General features: G+C 55.0%; 11 protein-coding genes across 11 annotated transcripts; 4 read left to right on the forward strand and 7 right to left on the reverse strand.

Annotated features, from left to right (window-relative positions):
• Positions 1-102: 102 nt before the first annotated feature.
• On the forward strand, positions 103-943 carry KRP23_9897 (Alpha-ketoglutarate-dependent dioxygenase alkB-like protein 6; the record flags this gene model as incomplete). The annotated part of the gene is made up of 2 exons (XM_067895509.1): positions 103-562; positions 639-943. 2 exons carry the CDS (start codon positions 103-105, stop codon positions 941-943), a joined length of 765 nt encoding a protein of 254 aa, XP_067741719.1.
• A 368-nt stretch (positions 944-1,311) lies between these two features.
• On the forward strand, positions 1,312-2,194 carry KRP23_9898 (uncharacterized protein; the record flags this gene model as incomplete). The annotated part of the gene is made up of 2 exons (XM_067895510.1): positions 1,312-1,463; positions 1,525-2,194. 2 exons carry the CDS (start codon positions 1,312-1,314, stop codon positions 2,192-2,194), a joined length of 822 nt encoding a protein of 273 aa, XP_067741720.1.
• A 199-nt stretch (positions 2,195-2,393) lies between these two features.
• On the reverse strand, positions 2,394-3,707 carry KRP23_9899 (Homoserine dehydrogenase; the record flags this gene model as incomplete). The annotated part of the gene is made up of 1 exon (XM_067895511.1): positions 2,394-3,707. The coding sequence occupies one exon, from the start codon at positions 3,705-3,707 to the stop codon at positions 2,394-2,396; it is 1,314 nt and encodes a 437-aa protein (XP_067741721.1).
• Positions 3,708-4,040: 333 nt separating this feature from the next.
• KRP23_9900 (uncharacterized protein) lies at positions 4,041-4,529 on the reverse strand (the record flags this gene model as incomplete). Its single annotated transcript, XM_067895512.1, has 1 exon — positions 4,041-4,529. The coding sequence occupies one exon, from the start codon at positions 4,527-4,529 to the stop codon at positions 4,041-4,043; it is 489 nt and encodes a 162-aa protein (XP_067741722.1).
• Positions 4,530-8,762: 4,233 nt separating this feature from the next.
• On the reverse strand, positions 8,763-11,344 carry KRP23_9901 (uncharacterized protein; the record flags this gene model as incomplete). The annotated part of the gene is made up of 3 exons (XM_067895513.1): positions 8,763-9,528; positions 10,514-10,701; positions 10,763-11,344. The coding sequence occupies 3 exons, from the start codon at positions 11,342-11,344 to the stop codon at positions 8,763-8,765; spliced, it is 1,536 nt and encodes a 511-aa protein (XP_067741723.1).
• Positions 11,345-13,474: 2,130 nt separating this feature from the next.
• Positions 13,475-14,005, forward strand: KRP23_9902 (uncharacterized protein; the record flags this gene model as incomplete). Its single annotated transcript, XM_067895514.1, has 1 exon — positions 13,475-14,005. The coding sequence occupies one exon, from the start codon at positions 13,475-13,477 to the stop codon at positions 14,003-14,005; it is 531 nt and encodes a 176-aa protein (XP_067741724.1).
• Positions 14,006-14,762: 757 nt separating this feature from the next.
• Positions 14,763-16,379, reverse strand: KRP23_9903 (Mitochondrial metalloendopeptidase OMA1; the record flags this gene model as incomplete). Its single annotated transcript, XM_067895515.1, has 6 exons — positions 14,763-15,280; positions 15,365-15,690; positions 15,762-15,853; positions 15,933-16,055; positions 16,128-16,156; positions 16,229-16,379. 6 exons carry the CDS (start codon positions 16,377-16,379, stop codon positions 14,763-14,765), a joined length of 1,239 nt encoding a protein of 412 aa, XP_067741725.1.
• A 1,046-nt stretch (positions 16,380-17,425) lies between these two features.
• KRP23_9904 (4,4'-diaponeurosporen-aldehyde dehydrogenase) lies at positions 17,426-18,303 on the forward strand (the record flags this gene model as incomplete). Its single annotated transcript, XM_067895516.1, has 2 exons — positions 17,426-18,109; positions 18,187-18,303. 2 exons carry the CDS (start codon positions 17,426-17,428, stop codon positions 18,301-18,303), a joined length of 801 nt encoding a protein of 266 aa, XP_067741726.1.
• An 892-nt stretch (positions 18,304-19,195) lies between these two features.
• On the reverse strand, positions 19,196-20,701 carry KRP23_9905 (Ammonium transporter 1; the record flags this gene model as incomplete). Its single annotated transcript, XM_067895518.1, has 1 exon — positions 19,196-20,701. One exon carries the CDS (start codon positions 20,699-20,701, stop codon positions 19,196-19,198), a length of 1,506 nt encoding a protein of 501 aa, XP_067741727.1.
• Positions 20,702-21,249: 548 nt separating this feature from the next.
• On the reverse strand, positions 21,250-22,794 carry KRP23_9906 (Ammonium transporter 1; the record flags this gene model as incomplete). The annotated part of the gene is made up of 1 exon (XM_067895519.1): positions 21,250-22,794. The coding sequence occupies one exon, from the start codon at positions 22,792-22,794 to the stop codon at positions 21,250-21,252; it is 1,545 nt and encodes a 514-aa protein (XP_067741728.1).
• A 926-nt stretch (positions 22,795-23,720) lies between these two features.
• KRP23_9907 (Ammonium transporter) lies at positions 23,721-24,971 on the reverse strand (the record flags this gene model as incomplete). Its single annotated transcript, XM_067895520.1, has 1 exon — positions 23,721-24,971. One exon carries the CDS (start codon positions 24,969-24,971, stop codon positions 23,721-23,723), a length of 1,251 nt encoding a protein of 416 aa, XP_067741729.1.
• Positions 24,972-27,770: the final 2,799 nt, after the last annotated feature.

The following is a 27,770-nucleotide window of genomic DNA, read 5'->3' on the forward strand; positions in this document are numbered from 1 at the left end:
AAAATACTGCAACTCAAAGTTGTGAAGATGCAGTGATGGCTACACTTTAGCCAGTTTCCGCCCAATCAGTATCTGAAGAGCTCCCCACCCCACGTTTTCCGGATGGACTTCCGCCAACTGCTGCGTGAAGAACGCCGCCGTGCCCACGAGGCGACCCAAAGCAAGACGAAGTTGCAGGCGAAAAGCGACACAAAAACTACCAAGAAAAGCACAAAGGACGAGGAAAAGAGATGGCTAAGCGCGACGTTGAAAGTCTGGGCCAAAAGGTCCAAGATGGACGTCGAGGACTTTCGTAGAGGGCCGATTCCGGGAGTGTTTTACATTCCCAATTGGATCACGCAGGACGAGGAGGACGCGGTGCTGGAGCGGGTGTATGCAGTCCCGGACGACAATGAGCTCTGGGTGCGACTCAAGCATCGTCGCCTGCAGATGTGGGGAGGAGAAGTCAAGGACCCATTTGAGCCCAAGCCACTGCCCCAGTGGTTAATGCAGATTAGTCAGACGCTCATGGATGCAGGCTTTTTCAGTGAAGAGAAGACGCCCAACCACGCACTCATTAACGGTGAGTCGTGGGGACTAGCGCTGTGTCAACGAGTCTGTAACTGACTAGCAATGTGGTTTTATCTTTCGCTGCACAGAGTATGGAGCGGGGGATTGTATTCTGCCACACGAGGACGGACCCGCCTACTTCCCTTTTGTGGCTATTATCAGTACGGGGGCTGAGTGTCGTGTCACGTTTGAGCTGCATCGTGACTTGGCTTCCACCGATAACCAGGGAGTATCAGCAGCGACCGAGCTCGTTCCGCACTTCGACTTCCAGTTGGAACGCCGCAGTCTGCTCATGTTTACCGGCGAAGCCTACAGGCGCTACTTGCACAGCATCGACAACGTTGAAGTTGGTACACGCATTTCGCTGACGGTTCGCCACGTTGACCTTCGCTAGCTAGCGGCAAAGTACGTTGAACATATGACAGGGGCAGCTTGTTGACCGGTGAAGACGTTTCGGAGCTGCGATTGTGCTGGCGACGTTGACGCAACGCTTCTTGATACATGTTGAGGTTGCATACACTTTTAGTAGCGACGTGACCTGGTTGAAACCTCCTTTGATCGGTTTTCCATCTCCTTCTCACACTGTTCGAACTGCGCGACAGAGTGCAGGAAGACGATCGTCGAGTTGCCATGATGCAAGCGCTTTCTCCGCCGTCGCAGTGGGCTCACCGAGAAAGGCTGGCTCGGGAATCCAACTCAAATCAAGCAAGTCGGGGTCCAAACTCCGGAAGAACACGAGCCGGAAAGAGCAGTGTCGGTGGCATGCTTCAGCCGATCAATCCTCGCGCCTACGCATCGGTGACAACAATCCTCAACAACGAAGCCAGTCTATACATGGACGACTTCAGCCTTGATACCCCGTCCTTTGTGACACTGGCCAGCGTGATGAAGATGCGAGCGTGCGAAGTTTTCTGGTAGGTGTGCACGGATCTATTTGATGCTGCACAACGCTGACGGTGAACCTTCTTCACGCAGGCGGCGAGTTCACGTGCAGCTCATTTGCTCGCGGGAGCCTCCACCCGAGCAATTCGGGATATACTCGGCAGTGTTGTGTGTCCGTCGGCGGCGCCGTCATGGATGTCTCGGCAGTTCTTCGCTTGCGATCTCTTTGGACCGCCACATGCATCCTGTGAGAATGCTGTCGACAAAGGCAAAAGACGCGCGCAAGCTGATGATCGGGATCGAGTACGGCTGGCGGGCTCGGCATGTTTGGTTCCGCGCACCCAACGTTGAAGTGTACGAGCAGTGGAATGACGTGATTCGAGCTGCACTCCAAGGTTACGCTGGACGCGACGAAGAGAAATCGCTTGCAAAATGGGTCGAGCGCAGCGACATCTCGATGATTGAGACGGCGACTACGAGCGCCGCCTGCAGCACTGGTCGCTTTAGCACCGACTCATACGCGAGGGGCTGCTCAAGCAGCTATCGGTCCGAGATACCCGACGAAGAATGGTCTGCTGAAGATGAAGCTGTGCGTCGCGAGCGCTATCTATTGCGTGGCAGCAAACACGCGGGCTCTCTTGTCGGGCGAAGCCGTCGCATTGACTCTTCGAACAGCCGAGAGCGAACTGACACGGTGAACTGGATCGGGCGGCCTGCTTTCTGCTTCTCTGGACCGGACAACATGTACTACGACGAGCATTGAAGTGAAGTAGTGAGGCAGTTCTTGTAGCAATCTCAAAGCATTCTTGTGAACTTATCCGGATGAATTCCTTTTAGACGCTGGCACAACAGAGATGCATGGTGTAGCAAACAGACCACCGGCAAACTGGCCAGGGCGGCACGCATGTACTGATGAATTCGCGCTTAGTGCTTGGCAGCTACGATAGCACTCGTGCAGCGGTTTACATGATGGGCAGGTACAGGGGCTCCTCCTGCACGAAAGGCAGCGCGGCGATCTTCTGGCACATGGAGCGCACCTTGGACAGCAGCGACGTCTCCGTGGTGACGACGAACTGCACGTTCGCGCGGTCGACAATCGGTGCCTGCAGAATCGAGTAGATGGACACGCCGCTCTCCTCGGCGAGCTGGCCGACGTGGCGGATCACGCCCAGGCCGTCGGTGATCGTGATACGCACGTAAAAGTGCGCCTCGTAGTCGGGCTGCAGCGTCAGCGGCACGGAAGCCTTGAGCGGGTCCAGCGGGGCGTCGCCGCGTGCCAGCTGAATGATGTCGTTCATGACCGAGTTGGCGGTCGGGAAGCGTCCCGCGCCCGGGCCGACGTATGCGCTGCTGTCCAAGTTGTCGGAGCGCACGTTCACGAGGTTCGTGGCGCCGCTGATGCTAGCGATGACGTTGCTGTGCTTGACCACAACAGGCGACACGTAGACCGTGACCTCCTGGGGCTTGCCGGCCTTCTCGTCCGCAGGCTTGAGCAGCTTGGCCACACCCAGCAGCTTAATGGTGCTGTCCATCATCTTGGCATACTCAAAGTCCGCCGACGAGATGCGGGAGATGCCGACCGTCGGGATGTCGGCGGGCTTGACGACGCCTCCGAAGCCCAGCTTGGCCAGGATGGCGATCTTGCTCTGCACGTCGTAGCCGTCCACGTCGGCGCTGGGGTTGGCCTCCGCGTAGCCCAAGTCCTGCGCCTCCTTGAGCACAGCGTCGTAAGCCACGCCCTCGGCCTCCATCTTGGACAGCATGTAGTTGGTCGTGCCGTTCATGATGCCGGCGATCTCCGTGATCGTGTCGCTGTTGTACGCGTTCTGCAGCGTGTGGATGATGGGGATGCCCCCGGCCACGGCGGCCTCGTAGCCGAAGCGCACGTCCGGGTGCTCCTGCAGCAGCTGCACGATCTCGGGCATGAAGTTGGCCACGAGCGCCTTGTTGGCCGTGATGACGTGCTTGCCGGCCCGGATGGCGCCGAAGACCACGTCCTTGGCGTCGTCCACGCCGCCCATGAGCTCCACGACGCAGTTGATGTTCGTGTCCTCGAGGATGTCGCTGTAGCTGCTCGTGAACGTGGTCTCACCGGCTGCCAAGTGCTGCAGCTGCCGGTCCTTGCTCACGTTCTGCACGCAGATCTTGGACACGAGCGCGTTCACGCCCATGGCCTGGAACTTCTGGCGGCGCACGGGGCTGTGCAGCAGGTCGAAGACGCCGCCGCCCACGGTACCGCAGCCGAACAGGCCGATGTTGAGCGTCACGCGCGGCATCTTATGAGATTGAAGGAGCTGAGAGGGAGAGAGTGAAGGTGCTGCGGGGAACGCGGCAAATTGGAGACTGACGTTGGTCGGCAAAGATACCCTAGACCACAAGACTGTTCGCGCAAGCAGGCTGTTGAACATGGCTACACTAAATACTCAATCGCAGCGGCTATGTAAATGAAATATAGCATGTGGTCCACCTCACTGTTTATGATTGGCTGATTACACGTTAGTGCACATAGCCGCTGCGATTGTGATATATTCCGACTAAATAGTCATAAACGCTGTGATTGAATACGGAAGGTAGCCATGTTCTGCAAAAAAGGCACCTTTGTTGCCGTGCTACTCGCACCCGAGCCACGCCTCCACCTCGACGTCACAGGGAGGGCCGACGCCGCGCTCGATCTCCACTTGCCGGACCTTGATAAACAGTTGGTCCACGTTGCAGGCCACGACCTGCATCCGACTGCTGTAGCACATTCCGACTGTTCCATTTACCGACGTCACGCCCGGAATCTCGCACTGTCGGTACATGACGCCGCCACACGCTGCAATCCGTTCGGAAGTCGGGAAATCGGACAGCGTTTCCAGTACAAACGAGACCGGGGACTTCTGACAGACTGCAAACGAGAACGCTGCAAAAATCTGCTTCGTGGCAATGGTGGCACGTCGAGGATCGTCCGGGTCGAGACAAGTGGCTGCCGGCACGTCGAAAACTGGTTCGGGCTGGCAGAACCAGTCAACGAGGTTGCACTCTCCGACGAACCCGTTGCAGCAAATGTGGTTCGGTCGAAAGACTGCGAAGCGCGAGAGACTGACGAGCGGAGCCATGTCGGGTACGGTAGGGACTCGGTGTAGGTGTGCAAGCGCCATGGTCTCCAATTTCGAGAGATGGTCGAACGGTGGCAACTCTGTGAGGGACAACAGGACTGCGAGTACCAAGCTGCGTAGATTCGGGGTTCCGTTGAAAGCGGGCAGAGCAAGGAGGTTGTGGTGGTTGCCAAGGTGAAGGAATGTAAAATCTGGTAGATCACTGAAGAGATCGGGTGGTAAGGATACGAGATTGCGACTGCCGTATTTGCCTTCGACGTGTCTGGACAACAAGTGAGCGAGGATGTCAAAAATGCAGGTGCTGGCAGGTTGCTATTGACGTACAGGTGCTGAAGCTGTTTAAACTCAGTCGCCCACGCTGGAATTTCCTCGAGGCTTGTGTAGATTAACGATCTGCGGTACAACACAAAACCATTCAGCCAGGTATGAAACATCAACAAGAGAGAGGGTCACTTCACACACATTGTACTAATGCTCTTGCATCGCCGTAGCTCCTCTGGCCAGCGTCGTAGTTGCCGATTGATGAGCTGTAGGCCATGAAGTAGACCAGCTCCTGCCAACGCGCGGACTTTGTCGGTAACATCTTCAGGGAAGTTCCATTCTTGAGCAGTTCGTGGAGCACGATCGCCGTCGATCATCATGATGCATGGGCACAGTTCTCCTGGGTTCCAGACGTGAGCACACGCTACACACTCAGGGTAGGCTGCACAAGCCGCATCAGTAGCCGACACTGCCGTGTGCGTGAAAACCACAACACAGATGCTAACTGTGGCAAAAATCAGCGCTACTGAACGCGGTACCGGTCGCTGTTGCTGCGTAGTTTTCGTGGTACTTTCTGTTCGTTTCTCGGGTGATAGAAGTCGTGAAGCTGGTTTAACACGGCATCTCTTCGTCAGAACTGCTGCAATGACGCGGATGAAGCGGTAAGAAAACGAGAGGTTTAATCCGATGCTCAGCACGAAGTCCAGGGAGCCTGTGATCCGCAAAGAATTAAAGTTGATGAGAAATAGAGCGACCTCGGCCGGGTCTGCTTGCATCCGCGCATAGCGCTCGAAGTTTCCGTCAGGGAGCACTTCCGCATTCACGAGATAGACGTCGCGATCGAAGTTGAACGTGTAGCAGCAATATAGCAGAACGGCGATTGGATACAAGACGGCAGCAGCCAAATCAAACCTAAGAGCGCGACACAGTGAGTGGCCAGCCCCCAACTCGGAGTTGAACGTGTCGGATAGTTTTACACGTACAATGAATCGATCAGGACCTCAGCAAAGGCTGTGTGGTTGTCGGCAATAATGTTCACAGCCATCGATAAACTATTCAGACCGATGAACGATGCGTAGCTGTACACGAGCACGTCCGGAAGACCTTGATTAAGCAACCGACGCAGGACGAGACACTGCACGATCAAGTCGCACACTTTTTGATAGGCATTCTGTGGATATTGCGCATCGTTAGATGAGTAAAATATGGTGCTAAGGTTTGTCCTCAAGTTCGTGCGCTTACGAAGAACTTGCGGTTAACAGCATTGAATCCGGTGAGGTTCGTGTAGAAGCGATACACGCTCTGTAACCTGCTTTGAGCACCAGGAGAACAGCGCACCATCCACCATCCCGACAAGGCTCCCCAAGCTCGAAGGGTGGTCGAATTTCGCATGGATTGGCATATGCCCGCAGCCGTGTTGCGAAAGCCAAGAATTTTGATGAGTACTAGGATGTAGCACGCATCAACTAGGAGGAGTCCGATCACACTCGCCCACTTCATGGCGGGTTCACGCTCGACAATTAGCCAGAAGTTCCCATTATCGTAGTCACCAGTATTCATCAGCAGGTTGGCAGCTTCGTTGGGTGCCACGCTAAGAAAAATAAGCCACGAAGTCCACGCAATGCAGACAACCACGACAACCAGCAATGGGATACCTAATGCACCGAAAGCTTGTCGGAAAGTGAGCCCTGGTGGTAGTTGAAAGAGAATACTCGGCCTTCGTCGCTCCGTGTTGGTTCTCTGGCTTGGCCCTGATACCAATGCAGCAGCTTGTGTTGAAACGAGAGTTGGAGCCAAAACTACAGGTGGGGCCACCTTTTTGGAACGAAAGAACCTCGAGAAAAGAGACACTGGTTGCCCTTCATAGTGGCGACGCGTGTTCACATTGGAAACTCTTCGAGTAGAGCTGGTAGATGGAGCAGCTTTTGCCAACCAAAGCTTGGGGTCTTGGTCAATCATCTGGAATTTCCTTGCTGCGGTCAGCGTTTGCAATTAATAGCACGTCCAGAAAGGAAACACCATCTAAGCTTAGCGCGACGGGTTCCACGTCCTGGATCCATTTGTTTGTGACGACTCAGGAGTCCGCTTTCGTCATCTGTCAACTTCAGGAGTTTATCCTTGCGGGTCAACTCCATGGATCACACTGGTATCGTGGGCTGCAGATGAAGTGCTAAGTGTCGCCAAGTAAATGAGCGTTGCCTCTTCTTTCAAATTAACAGCGAGCCAACCCCGCGTTCAATTTGAACTCGCCTCACTACGGTAACGTTGACGGACGTCACGCACAGGACGCGTGTCCATGAGCACGTTAGCAGCATCGCTTGGAGACAATTTGAAAACAATTAACCACGATATTCACGCAATAAACTACAACAATTAACAAGTACTTCTTGAGGGATACACCCAGCGCACCGAACGGTTGTCAAAATGCGAGACCTGGTGGTAACTGTTCATAATTTACTGCCGAGTCAGCTTGGTCGCTTGACCAGTAGAGCTGGGCTGCCTGATTGAGCCTGGTCCCCAGCTTCACGCTGACACATTGCACTAACACCACTGCTGCTTTTCACCCGGACTCCTAAGACTTGGTATCGCAAGAATGAAAACTACTTTCGTGTTGTCCCATGACGATGCTGCTAGAATTTAGCTTAGCGTTGGAACTACAGCAACATCCAAGATCTCAAGTCGCTTCGCGTTCTGTACCACGCCACGAACAATCTCAAATGCCAGCGCTCACTTAAAATCACCAGACGTATTCGTTCTTGCACTTGTCGATAGTGCTAAGTGGGGGCGGGAGCCACACGCAGGATGAGTGTATTGCCAGGTCAGGCTGGGCTACCGACTCGTCATTTGCCAGCAAAGACCACTGCGAACAGGAACCAATAATGTCGGTCGTTGCCAGGGTTGTCTTGCAAGGAATCCATTGCAGCACAGATGATTGGAGCGAAAAATTGCGAAGCGCGCGAGTTTTGTGAGTGGGGACAGATCGGGCACACTCTGGGATCTTCTCGAGCGATGGTGGTTCGGTAAGAGAAAGTAGAATCGCGAAAGTGATGCTGCGAAGATTGGGTACGCCATCGAGCGGAGGATAGCTACCAAGTTGTGGTGTGCAGGAAAGTGAGAGCCGATAAGCCTTCAAACAGATCTGTAGGTACGTCTGGCATGTTTCCCTTCAATATATCTGTTTGTGAAAAAGTGGGCTTGAGAGAGAAACCTGTGCAAACAACGACTAAACAATGCATAAGAGCCTGAGACGTACAACACTTGCAACTGGTTAAGTTCTTTTGCGCAGCTTGGAAATTTCTCCGTACTCGTTAACGAGCTACAAAGGGATAAAAGCAAGGATGGCACGAGTTCAGCATCCAAACTCAGTATGGGCAACCCGCGTGCATGGTTCGAAGGCCCGTGCAGCCTCGCAGTTCTTGGGGCACTAGGAGACCTGCCAAACTGGTCCACTTGATGGCAGAGCGTTCACCGATGAGCAAAAGTCCCCCAAAGCTCCCATTGTCGTGGTCTCCAGTGTTCATGAGAAGGTTGGCAGCTCTGTTCGGCGCCACTGCGAGGAAGATAATCCACGAGGTCCAAAAGATGCTGACGCCCGCCGCAATTAGTAGGGGAACCCCCAGCATCCCAAACGCTTGGCAAAATGTGATCTTGGGTACTGAACCATCCGCGTGCTTTCGACGCGAAACCCCGAGTAATTCTCCTGGTACGGAGATCCCTGAAGAGCATTGAAGAGATCAAAGATCCACGACGACGGCCGGTGGTTGAAACATTCCTCACGAAAACACTCGCCAGAAGAGGCTGCGTGCTGCTACAGACCGACACCACGCTCATGGGCCCAGCCAAAACGTACAAATAATAGAGTCCAGGTTCGTCAGGATTAACAAGACATACCCGTATAAATTGTTGTCGCGATTGTGTTGAACGATGCAGTGAACAAGAGGCACAAAGCAAAACGTTGCGCTCCGTTTTACGCTAGGCACCACTACTCTTCGCTTTGCAGCCGAGCCAAGCCTCTTCGTGGGGATCGCAGGGTAGACCAACACCTCGTTGGATCTGCACTCTACGCACCTGGATGAAAGGCTGATCAACGCTGCAGGCCACGACCTGCATCCGAGCACTGTAGCACATGCCAAACATGTTTGCGGATGTCACGCCTGGAATCTCGCACTGACGGTAGAGTACTCCAGCACACGTTGCGATACGCTCGGGGGTGGGCGTGTCTGAGAGCGCCTCGATTGCCAAGCTAAGTGGTGTTCTCTGGCAGATTGTGTGGGGGAAGCGCGCAAAGATTCGCAGAGCGGCCGGGCTCGCCTTCCTCGGGTCATTTTCTGCGAGGCACGTTGCTCCAGGTACATCAAAGACCGGGTCGTACATGCAGTAGCTGTCGGTGAGATTGCAAGAACCCATGAACCCGTTGCAGCAAACACGGTTGGGTCGGTAAAGCGTGAGCCGTGAGAGGCAGGCAAGCGAAGACATATCCGGGATGGCAGCTACTTGTGGAATTTGCACAAGAGCAAGAGCTTCCAGCCGGGGTAGATTCTTAAGCGGTGGGAGATCGATCACCGATAGGAGAATAGCAAGGGTCAGGCTCCGCAAATTTGGCGTGCCGTCAAATGGCGGGATGTTTGCGAGGTGGTAGTGGTTGCCCAGGTGCAGGAACGTGAGCATGGGCAAGTCGCTGAAGAGATCATTGGGCAGGGAGACGAGATTGCGGCTGCCATATTTGCCTTCAATGTGCCTGCAATGAGAATCAAGAAAGTAAGTTACGCGTTGCTGAGCACAGAGCGAAGGAAAATAGGTGGCCAGGAGCGTACACGAATTTGAGCTGCTTGAAGTCCGTGATCCAGCCCGGGAGTTCTTCGGTACTGGTGTAAATCAGCGAGCTGTGGTATCAGAAAGGGATGAATACATGTAAACGCTGGGGTATCATAAAAACAGGTGAAGTCTTACATCGTCTCTATGCCAGTGCAGCCTCGCAACTCTTCAGGGAATTTCTTTAGCTCGCGGTTGATGAGTTGCAGTCCCTGGAGAGTTCCAGCCACTGCCAATGCCCGTACAGCTTCCGTGGCATCTATCGGAGAATACCAGTCTTGAGCCGTTCGCGGTGAACGATCGGTATCGATTAACATCAGGCACGAGCAATTCACCCCACTGTTCCAAACGTGCGAGAACGCCACGCACTGAGGGTAGGATGAACATGCTGCGTGGGAAGTTTTGATGGCCTGGTGCGTATATACAACTGCAGCGATACTCGCCATTAGGAATGGGAGCGCGAACCAACGAGGCACCGGCTTCTGAACAGATCTCTTGGCCTCACCCAGAGCAGCGATTGTAGGACCCAACATTGCGCCCTTCATCCGATGCCTCCGTGTTGCCAGAATCTCGATGACGCGGCTAAAGCGATGGCAAAATGAGAGGTTCATGCCGATGCCTAACATGAAATCCATCACGCTCTTGATCCGCAAGGAGTCGAAATTGATTCGGAAGAGCGCCACTTGAGCCGGATCGGCTTGCATGCGTGCAAAGCGTTCAAATGTGCCTTCGTCTAGCACCTCAACGTTGACAAGAAAGACCGCTCGATCGAACTGAAAGTAATATGTGCAATAACCGAGAACTGCCATTGGGAAGAGGACGGCAGCTCCTAGATCAAAACTGGACGGCGGACGACAAATGATAAGCACGTCGACAGAGAGTGAAAGGCAGCGATCTCGTTTTCTACGTACACAGAGTCGATGAGGATCTCAGCAAACGCCGAGTTCTTGGCTGATACGATGTTGAACACACACGTGAGCCCATTCAGACAGACGAAGTAGGCATAACCGATCGCCAGCGACTCTGGGAACCCTTGCTCCAGCGTTCGATGCAGTATCAAGCCTTGGAAAACCAAATCTCCAGCCTTCAGGAACACATTCTACAACACGGCGTTCCTGTTAGCAACTCGAAACACCAGCTTAACTAAACGAAATACTCACAAAGAACTTTCGGAAGGTGGCGTTGTACCCCGTCAGATCGGCCCAAACCTTCACCACATCCTGCAGTTTGCACCGTTCTGCCACCTTAACGTACCAGCTCTTGGGGGTCTTTTTACTGTTCGCCCGCCTTGCAATGCCCCTGAACATGAACATCTTGACGAGAACGGCCACGTAGCCGACATCGACGACCGCGAAGCCGATGGCGCTGGACCACTTGACGAACGGCTCGCGCTCGACAATGAGCCAGAACTGGCCGTTGTCGTAGTCCTCGGTGTGCATGAGGCGGTTCGCCGCCTCATTCGGCGATAAGGTGAGGAAAATGAGCCACGACGTCCAGAGGATGCAGACGACAGCCACCAGCAGCAGAGGGACGCCCAATGCCCCGTACGCTTGGCGGAAGGACGTTTCCCGCGCTCGGGACTCTCTCACGAGGCGAGCGTGGGGTCTAGAAGCGGATTTCTTGGAATATGCAGCAGCTACGGGGGCGATCTGCCGCCTCAGTTGGAAGCGAAGCAGCCACGAGGACCCGAGGTGGCGGATGTGGGGCCCATCGACTGCATCGGCGCTGGGCGCCACACTCATGCCGGGGTGGGGCCCTTGGCGGTGGTTGTTGCCATGAGCTGCTGCTCAAACCTCGGAAATAGATTTCGTCGCGGTTGCATGTTGAAGTGCTTCCCTTGCGAGTCGAGCGATGACTGCGCGCGAAGCAGCCCGCTTCAACGTGGTCCACCGTGTGGCCATCGATGCGCTTCTTGCAGAGCTCATAGCTTTTCACAACGATGAATTGCTGCCCCAGCTTGTTCGATCGCTTACGGGTGCTGCAAATTGCTGCTCGTCGAGAGATCGGAGCATTGTCAACGCTCGCACCTTCCCTCCCTGTGACGGGGTCGCCCTGCAAACGCACGATCCGCAGCTGAATAAACGCTGTTGTTGCTTTGTTTGGACAGGGCGGCTTGCGAATGTCAGGCGGCATTGGGACCACCGGACTGCGGGTCGAGGCTGGGCAGCGCTCGCTTGTGCAAATGTTGCGGTATGCCTGTGACGATACGGTAAGACGACGAGAGGAAACCATTGGGAAAGACTCTTCAAGTTTGTTCGGGCTGCCCAGCCCTGGGCAAGGCAACGCGAGTGCAATCGCCAAGCCTGAAAACAAGTTCCTGCGCCACCTCGATGTGCAGCCGAAGTCTACAACGCCCAGCTTTTCTCGCGATCGTCAATATTTGCCGGTGATTTTTCACATGATTATCGCCGTTTCGGCAGCAAAGCAAGCTTGAAGCTCCCCGCGTTGAAGTGACCATCTTGCTGCTCGGAACTCGTGGGCAAGGCAAAGCACGGGGATATTCTTCGCGGCTGAACGCGCGCGCAGATGGCGGAGCTCACTTTGAGGATCTCCTGCTACATGTACATGTAGTGCGCCAAGTACCGAGGCAGCACTCGGCCAGGCGGATCCGAACCAAGCACTTTGCAGCCCGAGGCAAGCAAACCCGCCGCCGCTTGGTGCTGCCGCCTTCAACACGGTGCGTGAAACGCAAGTTAAACCACCGGTACCACCTCTCCATGCGACCGCAAAAGATCGTCGACCGAACGCCTGCAAGCAAGACGTCACTGCGCACGAGCCCATAGTTCGGGGTGCAAATGTTCAGGCAAGCAATCCTGCTGCAGGCATCCCCCAGCGGTTGCGCTACTCGAGTCGCGAGTCTCGACTTGGCGCTCCAGGTGAGACTTTGCTTCGCACTTACTCGAAATGTGACGGTGCAAGATCCCGTGTTTCGCGCACAGTCTACTTTAGGAGGGATGGCATGAAATCTTAGTTGGCTTTCTGCTTTACTTTATGTTAATGAGAAGGCGTTCACCCCTTCTATCTGTATCTAACCGAACTGTGCAGTCATCTCCTTAGTACCCCGACGGTGCCAGTAGCGGCGATTGCCCAATTCGATTTGCCGCAGCGGAACATGCTCGCACCAAAGCCCTTGCGCCGACCGTCATCTGCCATCGGGAAACGTGAGGGCTCGTCAGCTGCCGCCCGCTTCTTTGGGGACACGAGCAGATGGGTGCAGCGCGCGTCGCAACGCCCCACAGTTCGCCCACGCGACTGCGGCAGCACGCGACTGCCGCGGCTAGCAAGAGCTTTGCTTCGCACACTATAATAGTAGCGTCGATGGGCTCTAGTAGCGGTGTGCCGTCAATGCCATCGCGAGGGACGACGGCGGTATCAAAGATACTTTTCGAGAAAAACCGCACGTACTCAAACTGTTCAACGGCGGCCAGCGCGGCACACAAGAGCTCTTCCGCAGCTCGCTGCTCCGGTGGAAGCGCTCAACAAGAATGAGCGTCAAGAGCGCAGAGACCACTGGGCCCGCTGCACGCTAAACCACGGCAAATTGCCCCAAAAAGCCGAGCGCCTTGGCTTGCCTTGGGCCAAGGAAAACGCCGTTTTCGCCGGGTTCCTTTCCAGAGACGGGGCTCCGGCTCGTCTGCCCCCACCGACTATCCAGACCATAGTGAAAGCAAGTGGACCATACTGAAACCAAGTGCTGGCTGGCTGGGACCGTGCAGAGATGGGCTATGTACATAGACGCGACCATAGGGAGAGCCCCGTCTCTCGCACACGCGCTGGCCGCCTTTCGTTTCGTGAGCAGCTCAGTTGCTTTGGTGCATTTGTCAAAAGTGCCTGTCTTCTTCGCGTTGTTCCCCCCCAAGCCACCTGCCGCAATGAAGGACGGAGTCTGCACGCTGAGCGCCACCGTGCTGGAGGCGCACGCGCTGGGCGGCACCAAGATGTTCGAGGTCAAGGTGGCCTGCAAGGGCAAGAGCACGTCCGTGTACAAGAGCAAGGAGGACTTCAAGAGCGTGCTGGACATGTTCCGCCTCGTGGGCGCCATGTGCCGCGCCAAGAGTGACCGCTGCGAGGTGTGCGCCGCGTGCAGCGCCACGAACCCCGTGCGCGTGTGCGACGAGGACAGTCTGGACGGCTTTTTAAGCGCCGTGCTGGCCAAGCTGCGCAAGGCCGAGCCCGACGCCATCGAGCAGTGCAGCTCGCACCGAGGCGTCGTGCAGATCCTCATGGACTTCCTCAACGTGCGCAACGGCAAGTACTTCTGTGAGCTCACGCCTGAGATGGAGGAGGAGCTGTCCCCCACCAACCAGCTGCAGGACGACATGGACGTGGACCACCCCGTCATGCGCTGCTCGCTCAACCGCACGCTGTCGGAGCAGTTCGCTGCCATGGACTCGGTGTGCTAGTTGCAGCAGCAAGTCAAGTGGACGGCGGCCATCTCTCGCTTCTCCCGTCCCAGTATTAACGCGAGCAAGCGAGCAGAACGGAGCCCCCACCCAGTCCACTCATAGGCCCCCTGGCTCCATTGTGCATGGCGCAACGGAGGCAGATTGTAGATTCCCCCCACCCCGACCTTCTCTCCCCGCTGTGTAGCTTGTTATCGTCTCGAGAGAAGTGGATGGCGCACGAAGGAAGACCTGGTCATGGCGCCCTCGTGGCGGAGGACGCCGCTCATGGTTCCCATGCGTACAATAAATGAATCGAATAATATAAGAGCTCAAAGCGATCCATGCAGCCACAACAGCTAGCGTCTTCTCCTGCAGCAAGCAAGACGATCGAATTGAATTGGCCGAGGTGGTCGTGCAACGCTGGCTCGCAATCTTGCATACGCGTTGCGGGCGCCACGGCATGTGTCCTCCGTATCACGCCAACAACCGATGCAAGAAGATATCCGACTTTAATTCAACACACGACTCAACCTGCGACAGCTTTCGCTGCTCCCGGTGATGTTGATACCTTCTGCTCTATTATCGTCACGTGCGAGTGCTTTGCGGAGCGCTTTGCAGAGCTGCTGGGTGCACACGAAGCCCAGGTTGGGCTCCAGGTGCTGCTGACCGGCGCCGCGAAGGGGAAAAGGAAAGCAGGCAGGCTGTCCCACGAACGTGTTTCTGCCTCGGGCGGTAGTGGCAACAGGATGTGGGCCCGTCACGCTCGGTCTCCGTTTCAGGGTCGACTAATCGCTGTCACCTGCTGCTCGTCGTCTGCCTCGCCTCGAAGGATCTTCAGCATCTCCTCGCTCTCGAGCGCGTGGATGGTGCCGATGGTGTTGCGGCGCCGTGCTCGCTGCGTGACCTCGCTGTTGGCGCGAGCTTCGTCGGCCTGAGCTTGTGTCATGGCTGCACGAATGTGGTGCAGTAGTTCCGCCTCCGTGTTGGCGCCCACAACCTCGAGTACCTTCCGTTGGAGGAACGCACACCAACTAGAGCGGCGTTGCATCTCCAGAGCCGCCTCCACGAGGCCATCCAGCGCTCGCTCGCGCTTGCGGTTGGACGGGTGCGTCGACACCCAGTCGAAGTCCATATCCAGTTCGTCCTCACCTGCCTCCGGGTCCGCGTAGAAGGCGGTGAAGGCCTTCCACAGGCGCGGCGCCTCCGACGGGTCGTAGCACGCGCTGGCGAGCAGCATGATGCCGATGTGATCTGCTTCCGCCTCTTGCGACCGACTGAAGGGCAAGTTGAAGGCTGCAGGTGCAACAGCTTGTTAGTCAGCTTCAACCACAGCGAGACAACAGGAACTTGAGATACACCACGCAGGTGAGCACTCACCAAACTGGAAAATGTACTTGAGCAGCGGACTCTCCATGCCGAGGATGAACTGCAGGTACATCAACGGCAGCATGCTCATGGACTCGGCCGTGTGTCTAGCGAGCGCGTGGCCGATTTCGTGCGCCATCACGACGGCCAGTGCGTCATGCTTGCTATGGCAAATGCCCTTCTGCACCGCAAAGTCGATGAGGTCCAGGATCCCCGTCTGCAAGATGATCTTACCGCCGGGAGCGCAGCACGCGTTCGCGGAGGACGGGTTGTCCACCAGCCACACCCGCCAGTCGTACTCGCGGGGAAACAAGTGCTCGCAAACTGACACCAGTCGACTGCCACATCATTCCAGAAGAGGTTAGAGTCAACACCATTGCACACTGAACCAAGTATAACGCAGCCGTACGTCGCCACATCGATACACATCTGCAGCTGAGGCCCGTCGTCTACAGTTTTCGCCCCCGCCAGCTCCTCCTGAGCGGTCTTGTTACCCAGCTCCTGAAACAAACAACAAATCAAAAAAGGAGATGAAGAGACAACGTGCAGCCACCGCATTGTTGGTTGCTTCTGCACGTACACACTCCTCCTCACGCGAGAGCACCACGACCTGTGTCCGCCCACTGATGGGGACAGTGTGCAGGTTGGTCACGAACTGATACGCGGCCGATGCGACGCCCAGCAGCGCTCCCCACCGCATCAACTATCGTCACCACATCGGTCAGCTAAGCTAGCTGCATCAATTATCCTTGCTGGCAACCGCAGAGCCGCGAACCTGCGTCTGGAACTTGGACGGACGCACATCTGCAGACAACAACAAAAAGCGTTGTTTGGTTTCGTTTCCAAGGAGTCTCCAGTTAGGCGATGGGGACGTACGCGTTTGCACGAGGTTCAGGTGCGGGAATTTGATCACGCGCAGCATCTCCACGGGCTGCACACTGCGTAGCTTCATCTTGGGCCCGAAGACCGACCAGCTGTGGTCGGGGACCGCCGCAAGCCCTCGGCGGAAGATGTCCACCCACCCCATTTTTTTTTATGGTTTGTAAAAACAATAATGATATTTTGATTATAAGCTATATAGTTAATATATAAAGTGGCACGTTCCACTTAGTCCTACCGAGACGCTGTCCAAGAAACGCCGTCCGCGATGATCCCCTTTAGAGAAGTCCCAGCCTCCGGGCCGGTAAGAAGGACATCAAGGCCATCTGCGAGGAGCACCCGGGCTGGAATCGACGAACGGTCGCGCATTACTACAGCATGTACGAGCGGGGGGAGAGCTTGCAGCCCAGGTGTGGCATTGTGGTGCTGATCGAGCAGGCTGACTAGCCTGCTCGTCTACCGGCACCGGTAATGCAGGACACGCGCGCTGCACGAAACGTCTCGTCAGTGCAGGGGGAGACCTGGTATGCTCGAGACGCCGACGCCGAGGACAAGGTCGTGCACGACCTTGGCTTGGCCGCCAGACGACGGGGTTCGCTGGACATCTGCAATATGTCCATAACGAACAATCGCATTGGTGAGACCATTCTGAAGGCGCTTGAAGAAGGCTGCGTCGTTCGCATGATTGTCGACGAGCGAAGCGCGCTCCAGACCAAAAACATGGCTTGGCTACACAAGTTTAAGGGCGCGGGGATCCCTGTCAAGACTGGACGCGTGCCCACCTTATGATCCACAACAAGTGGACCGTCGTGAACGGTGAGTTCATTTTACAAGGCACGGGCAACTACAGCGCGGTTGCGTTCAATGGAGCCCGCCATGCAGAGACGTTTCAGACGACCACGGATCAGACGCACCTTGATTCCATCAAGCGCGAGTTCGAGCAGCTTTGGGATGAAGGACGGGTGCTTCAATGGGCCTCGAGGCGTACTGCTTGCTTCATGTACTTGGGGGAGGACGAGGACGAAACAAAGTACCCATCGGGAGAGCAGGACGAAGACGAGGACGCAACGATGTGCTACTTGAGAGAGGAGGACGGCGACGAGGAAGAAACGAAAATGACCCCCCCGGGAGAGCAGGACGAGAATGTTGTTGATGTGTAAGATGTGGCTGAACGTGCGCGCCATCGTTCAGCAGATGCCCATGAGCAAGTCCCCGACGATCGTGGACGAGACGTGCGATATTGCAGTGACAGCGAGGAGAATCATGTGGGCGGCTTTTGTGAACGCAGGACAGACGTGTCTGCGTCCGGACTACGTTCTAGTGAGTGCCAAGGTCGGCGACGAGCTAGTTGCTGCTATTCAACGCGCGATCACAGCGTTTTTCGAACAAGACCCACAGAAGAGCGCGTCGTACGGACGACTCATCACGCAAAAGGCTTTCGACCGGGTCGCTGAGTTCTTGGAGAAAGATGCCGAGTACGTTGTGTCCGGTGGTGAGAAGGACCGAGAGGATCTGCTTGTGGCGCCGACGCTGCTCAATTTCAAGACGGACGTGGATGCATTTACGCGCAGTGCAGTGATGCAGGAGGAGGTGTTCAGCCCTCTGCTGCCCGTGGTGTACTATGACACACTGGACGAAGCGATTGATTTTGTGAACGACCGTGAAAAGCCACTTGCGCTGTACTTGTACTCGTCCGAGTACAAGACTCGTATGCGTGTCCTGGCGAACCAGTTCTGGAAGTGCATGCGTGAACGACAGCATAATGCAGACGACAAACTACAATTTGTCAATCGGTGGGGTGGGTTCTTCTGGCATGGGTTCTTACCATGGCAAGTACTCTTTCGACGCGTTCTCGCACAAAAAGAGTGTGCTGATCAGGTACGCGATGCTTGACGCACCTCAGCGGTACATGCCGTACAACGACGCCGCCTTGAAGATCGTGTTGATGCTGATAGAAGCCCCTTCCGAATTCGCTCATCGTGCTCGTCGTCTACGCCTTCATCTCATTGGGGTTTGTGGTCATGGGACTGATGTTGCAAATCTACCGGGGCGGAGCGATGATCGACGAGTAAGCTTACGGCGACCAAAGAAGTCCTGCAAAAGTTGTGCGAAGTGGTGTGTGATACTTCTCAGTTCAATGATGGTACCAAGTAATTGCGCTAAGACAAGAAACAGAAACTATGGTACTTGTTCATCGCTGCTCCATATCCTAATAGGAGACTTGGTTTGCATTGCGGGTTCTACTCGATATTTCCGTGGCACGGTTTGTTCAATCGACGGAGGAATGACTTCAACTAGACATTTGTCACGAGCCACAAGACGGGCTACGCAAAGTGTCTATTGGAAATGGTGCACGATGGCGTCACTCTCCCTAGTGGGCTGGCTCGTATGATGGAGAGTATTTGTCGCCGGCGGCAGACGCGCTACTACAAGTTGTACTCCCTCTTTTCCGACCGTTTTCGACGCCTCCGAGAATCGAACCCAGCGTATCTGGCTTCATCATCTCGTGTAGTGCAAGCAAAACGATGTCCCTAGTGAGAAAGTGATGACTGGGGTGTGGTTGGAGACGACAGAGGTTTGGAGTTCGCTGACTGAGAAAACTGATGAAAAAGATGCAAGTGAAGAGCGCGCTTCGAATGGATCATTCGGTAAAATTCTGTAAGAAGCTGAAAGTATGGCTTGGGAATGTCAAACGAGAAAGCATGTCTAATGCTAAAATGTTGTTGCTGGCTCAGAATGAAGTCGGACGCATTATAGGACGTCGACTAACCAGGTCGGAGAACAACGAGGAGACGGAAACACTTTTGCGATGGATCACGCCGTGAATAAGTCTGCAGTTAACGACGTGTGTCTTGTTGATGACAATGCAACTTGGGTGAAAAATATGGTAAGCAAGGTGTTTGACGAGCGTGTTAGAGTCAAGCAAGATCCTTTTCATAAATGGCGGCCGTCTTGCTTGGCCATTTACAAGGGGGCAGCTAGGGTCGGTACCATCAACGCAAACTCACTTGATTGCCTTTTGCCCGCCTTCATCGCGTAGTCCTGCGCTCTGTAATCGTACGCGAGACCGCCATGATACGTCACATCGATACCATTCACCTCCTTATCCTCGTCTACGCGGAGTCCGATCGTGATCTTGAGCAAGTACAGGATGATCATCGTCACCACGAACGAATATGCCGCAGCCACGCACTGCGACACCAATTGGTGCACGAATTGGACGCTGTTACCGTAGAACGCGCCACCCTCGATGTTCGGGTTCACGTCCGACGTAGCAAAAAGGCCTGTTAGCAGTCCGCCCATGATACCAACGCAACCGTGGATAGCGAACGAGTCCAGGGTATCATCGTATCGAAGGTGGTTCTTCATTTGAATAGCACTGAAGCCCGTCGCTGCGCCAACAACACCAAAAATCACCGACGCCCACGGATATACGTATCCACAAGCTGGAGTGATAGCCACAAGACCCGCGACAGCGCCACTTGCAGCGCCACAGGGATCGAATTTCCTGCACGTTGCAAATTCGAGCCCCACCCACGTCAGGAAACCAGAACTCGCAGCCAGATGGGTGTTAATGGCAGCGATGGCGGCGATGCCATCGGCCGCGCCTTGAGAACCGGCATTGAAACCGAACCAGCCGAACCACAACAGTGTGACGCCGATCATCACCAGTGGAACGTTGTGGGGCTTCACGGGCTCTGTATGGTTGTAGCGCTTTCCAACCATGAGAGCTGCAGCAAGGGCTCCGAATCCGCTCGAGATGTGGATGACAGTGCCGCCAGCAAAATCGAGCGAGCCCATTTTACCCTCCCAGCCCATGGCAGTAATCTCCCATGAATTATCAAGCTTCAGGGACCACATCCAGTGGGCCAGCGGGTCGTACACCAACGACGTCCATAAGAGGATGAAAAGCAGGAAGGTCCCATATTTCATGCGTCCCACGATACCACCGCTGAGCAAGGCAGGAGTGATCATGGCGAACTGCGTCTGGAAGAAGGCAAACAGAAGGTGAGGGATCTGGGTGCCGTAGGTGCCGCTAGGAACCTCACGGACGTTGTCATAGCCGACCCACTCGAAAACGCCGTGCGACCCGAAGGCGGCTGAGTATCCAAAGGCCCAAAACTGGATCGACACCAGGGCCATGCTCACGAAAGACATCATGATCGTGTTGGACGCCATCTCTTCACCAGCAAGGCCAGCATAGAAGAAAGCAACGCCCGGGGTCATGACCATCACCAACGCACTCGCCGTGAGCATCCACGCGGTGTTACCCGAATCAAGTGTTTGGCCGTAGTCGGTCTCGGCCTTTTCACCTTGACTCTTGTAGTCAATGCACTCGCCCGTCACTGTGTCCAAGTACTGCGACACCAAACACGTGACTGTCGAACCGGAGCCGCTCTGAGCCACAGCAGTGGAGGTGAGGACCAAAGCCAACGCTACCAGCAAAGCTGCCCGTATGTACCCGTTCATGTTCTTGAAACCTTGGAGTTCCAGCTGAAAGTTTTCGACGTGAGACCTTGAGAGCGTGTTTCGGAATGAACCTCCGGACGATGAACGCCTGTCGTTAAACGCACCTTGAAGAGTTGTTTACGTTTACCCTTACGTGCCACGAGTATCGATTGTGGCTTCGTGAAAGGAGTATGTATGTAATCGGGATGGGGATGATCTTCTTCTGGATCGGGGGGATATCCTCACCACACATTGGCAAAGCGGGGTTGAATTCGCAGAATGCCATCAACACGATGGAGCAAGAGCTTACTTTACCTGTAGAGGTATGAGCCGAATGAAACTTTTGGTGCGTTATACCTGGAGCAGCTCCGATGATGAAACCAATGACGATACAAAACCAAGCGCGTGGACATCGAACACAATCACATACCAATCCGCGTGCTGGAACGTGGAATATTCATCCATATATTTCCCACCCTACCGCACATCGAAACACGGTATCGCGTAGCAATTCAATCAATCTAACACATTCTTGCACTCTTCACGTCGTAAGAGTTGATCTCGCTCGCTTAAACACTCATAATGGGTTCCTTCTGCACGCTGTCCTGTGTGATGCTCGGAGTCATCATCGCGGCAAAGTCGCTCGAGGGTGGGTTGGCCGCCTTCACGGTAGGGCCGGTGTGGTCCTGCGCACTGTAATCGTACGCGAGACCGCCATGGTATGACACATCAATTCCGTTCACCTCCTTCTCCTCGTCCACACGAAGGCCGATCGTGATCTTGAGCACGAACAGAATGATGATCGTCACCACGAACGAGTACGCCGCAGCCACGCACTGCGACACCAACTGGTGCACAAACTGCATGCCGTTGCCGTAGAAAGCGCCACCCTCGATGTTAGGGTTCACCTCGGACGTGGCGAACAGACCAGTCAGCAGGCCGCCCATGACACCGGCACAGCCGTGGATAGCAAACGAGTCCAGCGTGTCGTCGTACCGCAGATAGTTCTTCATGTGAACCGCGGCGAAGCCCGTAATGGCGCCAATCACACCGAAGATCACGGACGCCCAGGGGTACACGTAACCACAGCCGGGGGTGATAGCAACCAGGCCGGCCACGGCGCCACTAGCAGCTCCACAAGGGTCGAACTTCTTGTACATGGCAAACTCCAGCCCCACCCAGGTGAGGAATCCAGCACTAGGGGCCAAGTGCGTGTTGATTGCAGCCGTAGCAGCGATGCCATCGGCCGCGCCTTGAGAACCAGCATTGAACCCGAACCAGCCGAACCACAGCAGCGTGGCACCAATCATCACCAGCGGCACGTTGTGCGGCTTGACGGGGTCCCCGTGGTTGTATCTCTTTCCGACCATAAGGGCAGCGGCCAGAGCTCCGAACCCACTGGAAATGTGGATGACGGTGCCGCCAGCAAAATCGAGCGAGCCCATCTTGCCCTCCCAGCCGAGAGCAGTGATAGACCACGTGTCGTCCAGCTTGAGCGACCACATCCAGTGGGCCAGCGGGTCGTACACCAGCGACGTCCAGAGCAGGATGAAGAGCAGGTACGAACCGAACTTCATGCGCCCCACGATGCCGCCACTGAGCAGAGCGGGCGTGATGGTGGCGAACTGCGTCTGGAAGAAGGCGAACAGGATGTGCGGAATGCCCGTGCCGTACGTACCGCTGGGGATCTCGCGCACGTTATTGTAGCCAGCCCAGCCGAAGACGCCGTGCGAACCGAAGGCGGCCGAGTACCCGAAAGCCCAGAACTGGATAGACACCAGTGCCATGCTCACGAACGACATCATCATCGTGTTGGACGCCATGTCCTCGCCGGCCAGACCCGCGTAGAAGAAGGCCACGCCGGGCGTCATGATCATGACCAGCGCACTGGCCGCCAGCATCCACGCCGTGTTGCCCGAGTCGATGGCCGTGTCGAAGTCCGTGCTGGCTTTCACGCCCTGGTTCTCGTAGTCCACGCACTCGTTGGTGTCCGTGTCCAGGTACTGCGACACCAGACACGTGACGGCCGAGCCCGAGCCGCTCTGGGCAGAGGCCAAGGAGGCCATGGCCAATACCACCGCCGAGAGCAGCGTCGCCCGCGTGTGCCAGTTCATCTTCAGCGTGTGTCGAGGCGCTTGACCTTGAGAGAGCGAATTCCGAAGTGAGCGACTAAATGCAACGCACGGGAGCGACAGGGTCGCAGTGTAGGTTTGTGAAGGCAGTGGGACCGAGTCATTTTGGTAACGGAGATGGGATGGGATGGAGCACTTTACAGGTCCCGTGTGAGTTTGGTTGGGCGTTTTGGGCGCGGTTTGGCAGACTCGCTCGCGACGGCAGTGTGTGGCGGGCGTCGGTGGCGGCGCGGGTGGAGGCGAAAAGCGCAGGATGAAGCATGGCGCTTTGCCGTCGCGCAAAATCGCTCCAAGCAGCGGAGCTCGCCGCACGTTGAAGAGAAAAGGACCGGTGGCACCCAGAAAAGAGGCGGGAAGCTGAACCTCGACGCGGTAATTGCAGCGCGGGTATGGCGTCGCAACATGGTGCAGAGCTTGCCGTGAAGAAATGCTGATACAGGTACATGTAGACCAATCTTTGCCGCCGGTAGAGGTGGCAATAACAACAATGGCGACGGCGGCAAACGCGAAGGCAACTACAGCTTGTACCATGGCAAATTGACCTCGACGTCACGACGCAATCCTCGCGACGTTTCAGGATGATCAGCACAAAGCACGGACTAGATTGATGACGCCGATGACGAGCCAATGGAAAGTGTACATTTGTAGTGACGCGCATGGCTACATGTGCGTCACCCAAAATGCGTCACAGTTTTGAGTACCGTGGTATCTCTATTGACGGTTCGTTAGTAGTTACAGCCTTATAAAGAGGATAGAGCCAATTCGGTTTAAAAATGCCTGCAGGATACAGCAGGACCCCAGCAAGCGATTCTACATCTCGGAATCGGCTCGCTCCAGATTGTAAATGTATCGATCGATATACCAAGTTCCTACTCCGTAGCAAAAAAACGTACAAGACACACCGCCGCCTACACGTTCATGATCGGCTCCTTGCCAGCCAGCTCGGACTGTGCGGGTGTCATCATGCTGGAGAAGTCCCGGTCAGGCGGGTTGGCGGCCTTGAAATTGGGCGAGCTCGGACCGTGCCCGCTGTATTCGTAGGCGAGGCCGCCGTGGTACGAGACGTCCATGCCGTTCACTTCCTTATCTTCCGACACGCGCAGACCCACTGTGTACTTGAGCACCATCAGGATAATGAACGTCACGGCGGCCGAGTAGCCTGCTGCCACACACTGCGACACGAACTGGTGCAGGAGCTGCACCGGGTTGCCGTAGAATGCGCCGCCCTCGATGGCGGGGTTGACGTCCTGAGTGGCGAACAGACCCGTCAACAGACCGCCAATAAAGCCGCTGCAGCCGTGGATACCGAACGAGTCCAGAGTGTCGTCGTAGCGAAGGTGGTTCTTCAGGTGCACGGCGCTGAATCCCGTGGCAGCGCCGACGACGCCAAAAATGACGGCAGCCCAAGGATACACAAACGCACACCCGGGTGTGATGGCAACAAGGCCAGCGACGGCTCCGCTAATGGCGCCACACGGGTCAAATTTTCGGTACAAGATGAACTCGAGAGATGCCCAGGTAAGAAACCCCGATGCAGGGGCGAGGTGGGTGTTGATCGCGGCAATCGCAGCGATACCGTCGGCAGCACCCTCTGAGCCAGCGTTGAATCCAAACCAACCAAACCACAGTAGCGTCGCGCCAATCATCACTAACGGGACGTTGTGCGGCTTCACCGGGTCTCCGTGGTTGTAGCGCTTACCCACCACCACTGCAGCCACAAGCGCACCAAATCCGCTGGAGACGTGAATGACAGTTCCGCCAGCAAAGTCAAGTGCACCCATCTTGCCTTCCCAGCCCATAGCGGTGACCTCCCAGTTCTCGTCGAGTTTCAGCGACCACATCCAGTGCGCCAACGGGTCGTACACCAGTGACGTCCAGAGGAACACAAAGAGCACGAAGGTCCCAAACTTCATGCGACCGACAATGCCTCCGCTGAGCAACGCCGGCGTGATCATAGCAAACTGGGTCTGGAAGAAGGCGAACAGGATGTGGGGAATGCCTCCACCGTATGTGCCACTAGCGATCGCGCCAACATTGTTGTATCCCGCCCACGCGAAAATCCCATCCGAGCTGAAGCAGGCCGAATAGCCAAACGCCCAGAACTGAATCGACACCAGTGCCATGCTGACGAACGACATCATCATAGTGTTCGACGCCATGTCTTCGGGGGCGGTTTTTTTTCATGCTTTCATCGGCTATTTTTTATTGCGTGCATTTTCGGTTTCTTTTTATTCCCCGCCAGCTATTTTCCATGCGGAGGGTGATATTGTATGCCACCGGTGTTATTGTATGCCACCGGCAAAATTGTATGTCAGATTTTAACACAAGATTTTTTTGGAGAGGTGGGTGGAACAACTCCTTTTTTCTAGTGTTTTCTGTTTTATCTTCTTTTTCTGAGTTTTTTGCTTTGAATGAAATGCAGGCATACAAATGTAGACGCGGTAGTGCACACACTACTTACCGATCAGCTTCGAACAATGATGTGCCCCATCCGAAACGAGTAGTTGATCATAGTGGCAAGCTCTTCAGCCTCATATTCTTCCTCTTTCTCAATTTCGTGAAAATCCACATCCCAGTGACGTTTACCACCGCGCAAAAACGGTGGCTTGATTGTTCCGACGAAGTCCCGACTGATTTCAACACCATCGTCACCTGTGTTGGTCCAGGTTCCCAGAACACTCCAGTTGATAACACTCGCGGGCTTATCGACTAATCTCTTGATCAGTGCGGTCATACTATATTGTGACCTCCTGAGACCGTCGCGTTCCAGACACTTAGCTTTCTTTCGAGGACGCCCAGGCGGTCTACGAGTTGGCAAACCCCGGAGCATTGCGCTCAAATCCACTGCGTCCACTAGCTTTAAACAAGCTAGTACGTGTGCGCACAGCCATCCAGATTGGTAAAACGACTTGCAGTCGCATTTGAACTTTTGGCGAATTGTCTTGATTTCATCCACACACCAAGACGGAGAATCCCAGTTATGCTCAAACGACACTCGCTCGAGAATTGTCACGCGGTGGAGAGATAGATATCGAAGCTGAACGTTTTCGATCTTCTCGTGTGCTCTCATAATTCCGCCGAGAGAACGCTTATACAGCTTTGTTCGTGCTGTATCGACGTTAAGACCGTGCACGTTGTCATCTTGAACCACGTAGTAATCAGCGTTGAAGTAGTACTCGCCGATGCAAAGGATTGCTCGTTTCGATTTTCCTCGGTGCTTCGGAAAGTGGTTCTCATGAGCACAAAGGTTCATTGCAGCTTGGAGTATCTCTGCTCCGACCGGGCCACTTGCGTAGTGACATATGATTTCCGAGCCAAAGTCCATGGCGCATTGCGTTAGAATTCTTGGCAACGTCCCGGCTAATACATGGCCAGTAGCAGCGCGAAGGTGCATGACACTACTTGCTTTGATGGCGTGATGATGGGACTCTATTGGGTTTTGGTTGGGCACGATCCCAGGCTCGTCACTGGCTGTGAAGAACCACAGATCCCACGGATCAACGAGGTATTGGTCCTCTAACCAATGAGCGTATTCCGTTTCCCCTAGAGCAGCCCAATTCGATGTTACCAGGTTAGATAGTGCTTCGAATTGGTCGAACGACCGCGACAGACTCAGATAGTCGAGCTGCGGCTTGATGATGTTCTCGTAGCGGTCAGAGTCTGTTAGAAGGCTCTTCTTTCGTCGAGCATTTCGATCCAAATGTGGCCAACAGTTCAACAGCTTAATGTCCGGCCACACCTGGCGGAATGCATTTGCAATCTCCGAAGAATGATCCATTGATCCAAACTGTACGTCCAGGATTCCCCCGAAAAATTCCTTGGTGCGATCCTTGACGACTGTAAAAAGTCGAACGTATGCGTACGCGGTCTCAGTCCGAACGAACATGAACGCAGCCGGGTAAAACTTTTGCTGATATTGGTGTGTTGCAGTATATCTCACTCCATATGTTCCGAAGGAGACAAGGGTCCAACCACCAAAATGAAGCTTGTACGTTCCATCGGTGGCCATGAGTACTTCTTTCCGTTGGCCCAACAACATGCGAGTAACCGTTCGAAATAATCGCCTCGATGTGAAGATAATCCCCACGGAAGTCTGTCCAATCTCCAATGCGTCCGTAAAGATGTCTAAAACGAGCAGTTCGTTCTGGTATTGCAAGGGCTGGTGGCTAACCCGGAGCGCGTCATCCTCCACAAAGTACCTCATATCCTTGAAAAATGTGGTCTTGGTAAAGCACATTCTTGGCGATGCCCACTCCATGATGTCTGCATATGTCGTAATGTCAAAATCACCTCGCTTTCGGAGTTTATGCGCTCGGTTTTTCAGTTGTGTAACTGAAGGCAGCAAAGTCAATGTATCTTCATTGTCGATGTACTTTGTTTGCAGTGTGATCAAGCACTGACGCGGGCCCTGACCACCAAGAAGTAGGTTGTCAATCTCCGAAAGGAACGGCTTGTGGATGCCAGTGCGCTGCGCCATCACAGCCACTTTTGCGGTAGTGTGAATCCCACTTCGAAAAAGGCGGAACTGTCCGTTGCGCTCTTTCTTAATTCGAGCTTCTGCAGTGCAATCAACATGAGTTGTACACGACAATCGCGTGGAGAAGCGACTGTTGCCGGTTACAGAAAATCGAGCGTTCTCCAACCCGTCGAGCTGCGCCCGGGCTTCGGCCTTCGTTATGAATGTGACTGGGTGAACAAACTCTTCTCGACTGTGAGGTATGCTGGATCCGGATTCCATGCTCGCTACGAGAGATACACCTTCGTGTTCTTCGCCACCACTCGCGTACGAATAATTGCTGTCACTAGCCGATAGTTCAGCAGCACTTGCGCTTGTATGGCTCTGCAACAGTTCATTGCCGCTGCCACTGCTTCCAATTGATGCAGGTGGTTGTCGTCGCGGGGTTACTTCACATGCAAAGTCCTCGCTTTCGCTGGATGACGAAGCTATCACAGGTTGG

The sequence above is a fragment of the Phytophthora ramorum genome, assembly GCF_020800215.1.
Source record: "Phytophthora ramorum isolate Pr-102 chromosome Unknown Phyram_PR-102_s0009, whole genome shotgun sequence".
In the NCBI taxonomy this organism is placed as follows: Eukaryota; Oomycota; class Peronosporomycetes; order Peronosporales; family Peronosporaceae; genus Phytophthora; species Phytophthora ramorum.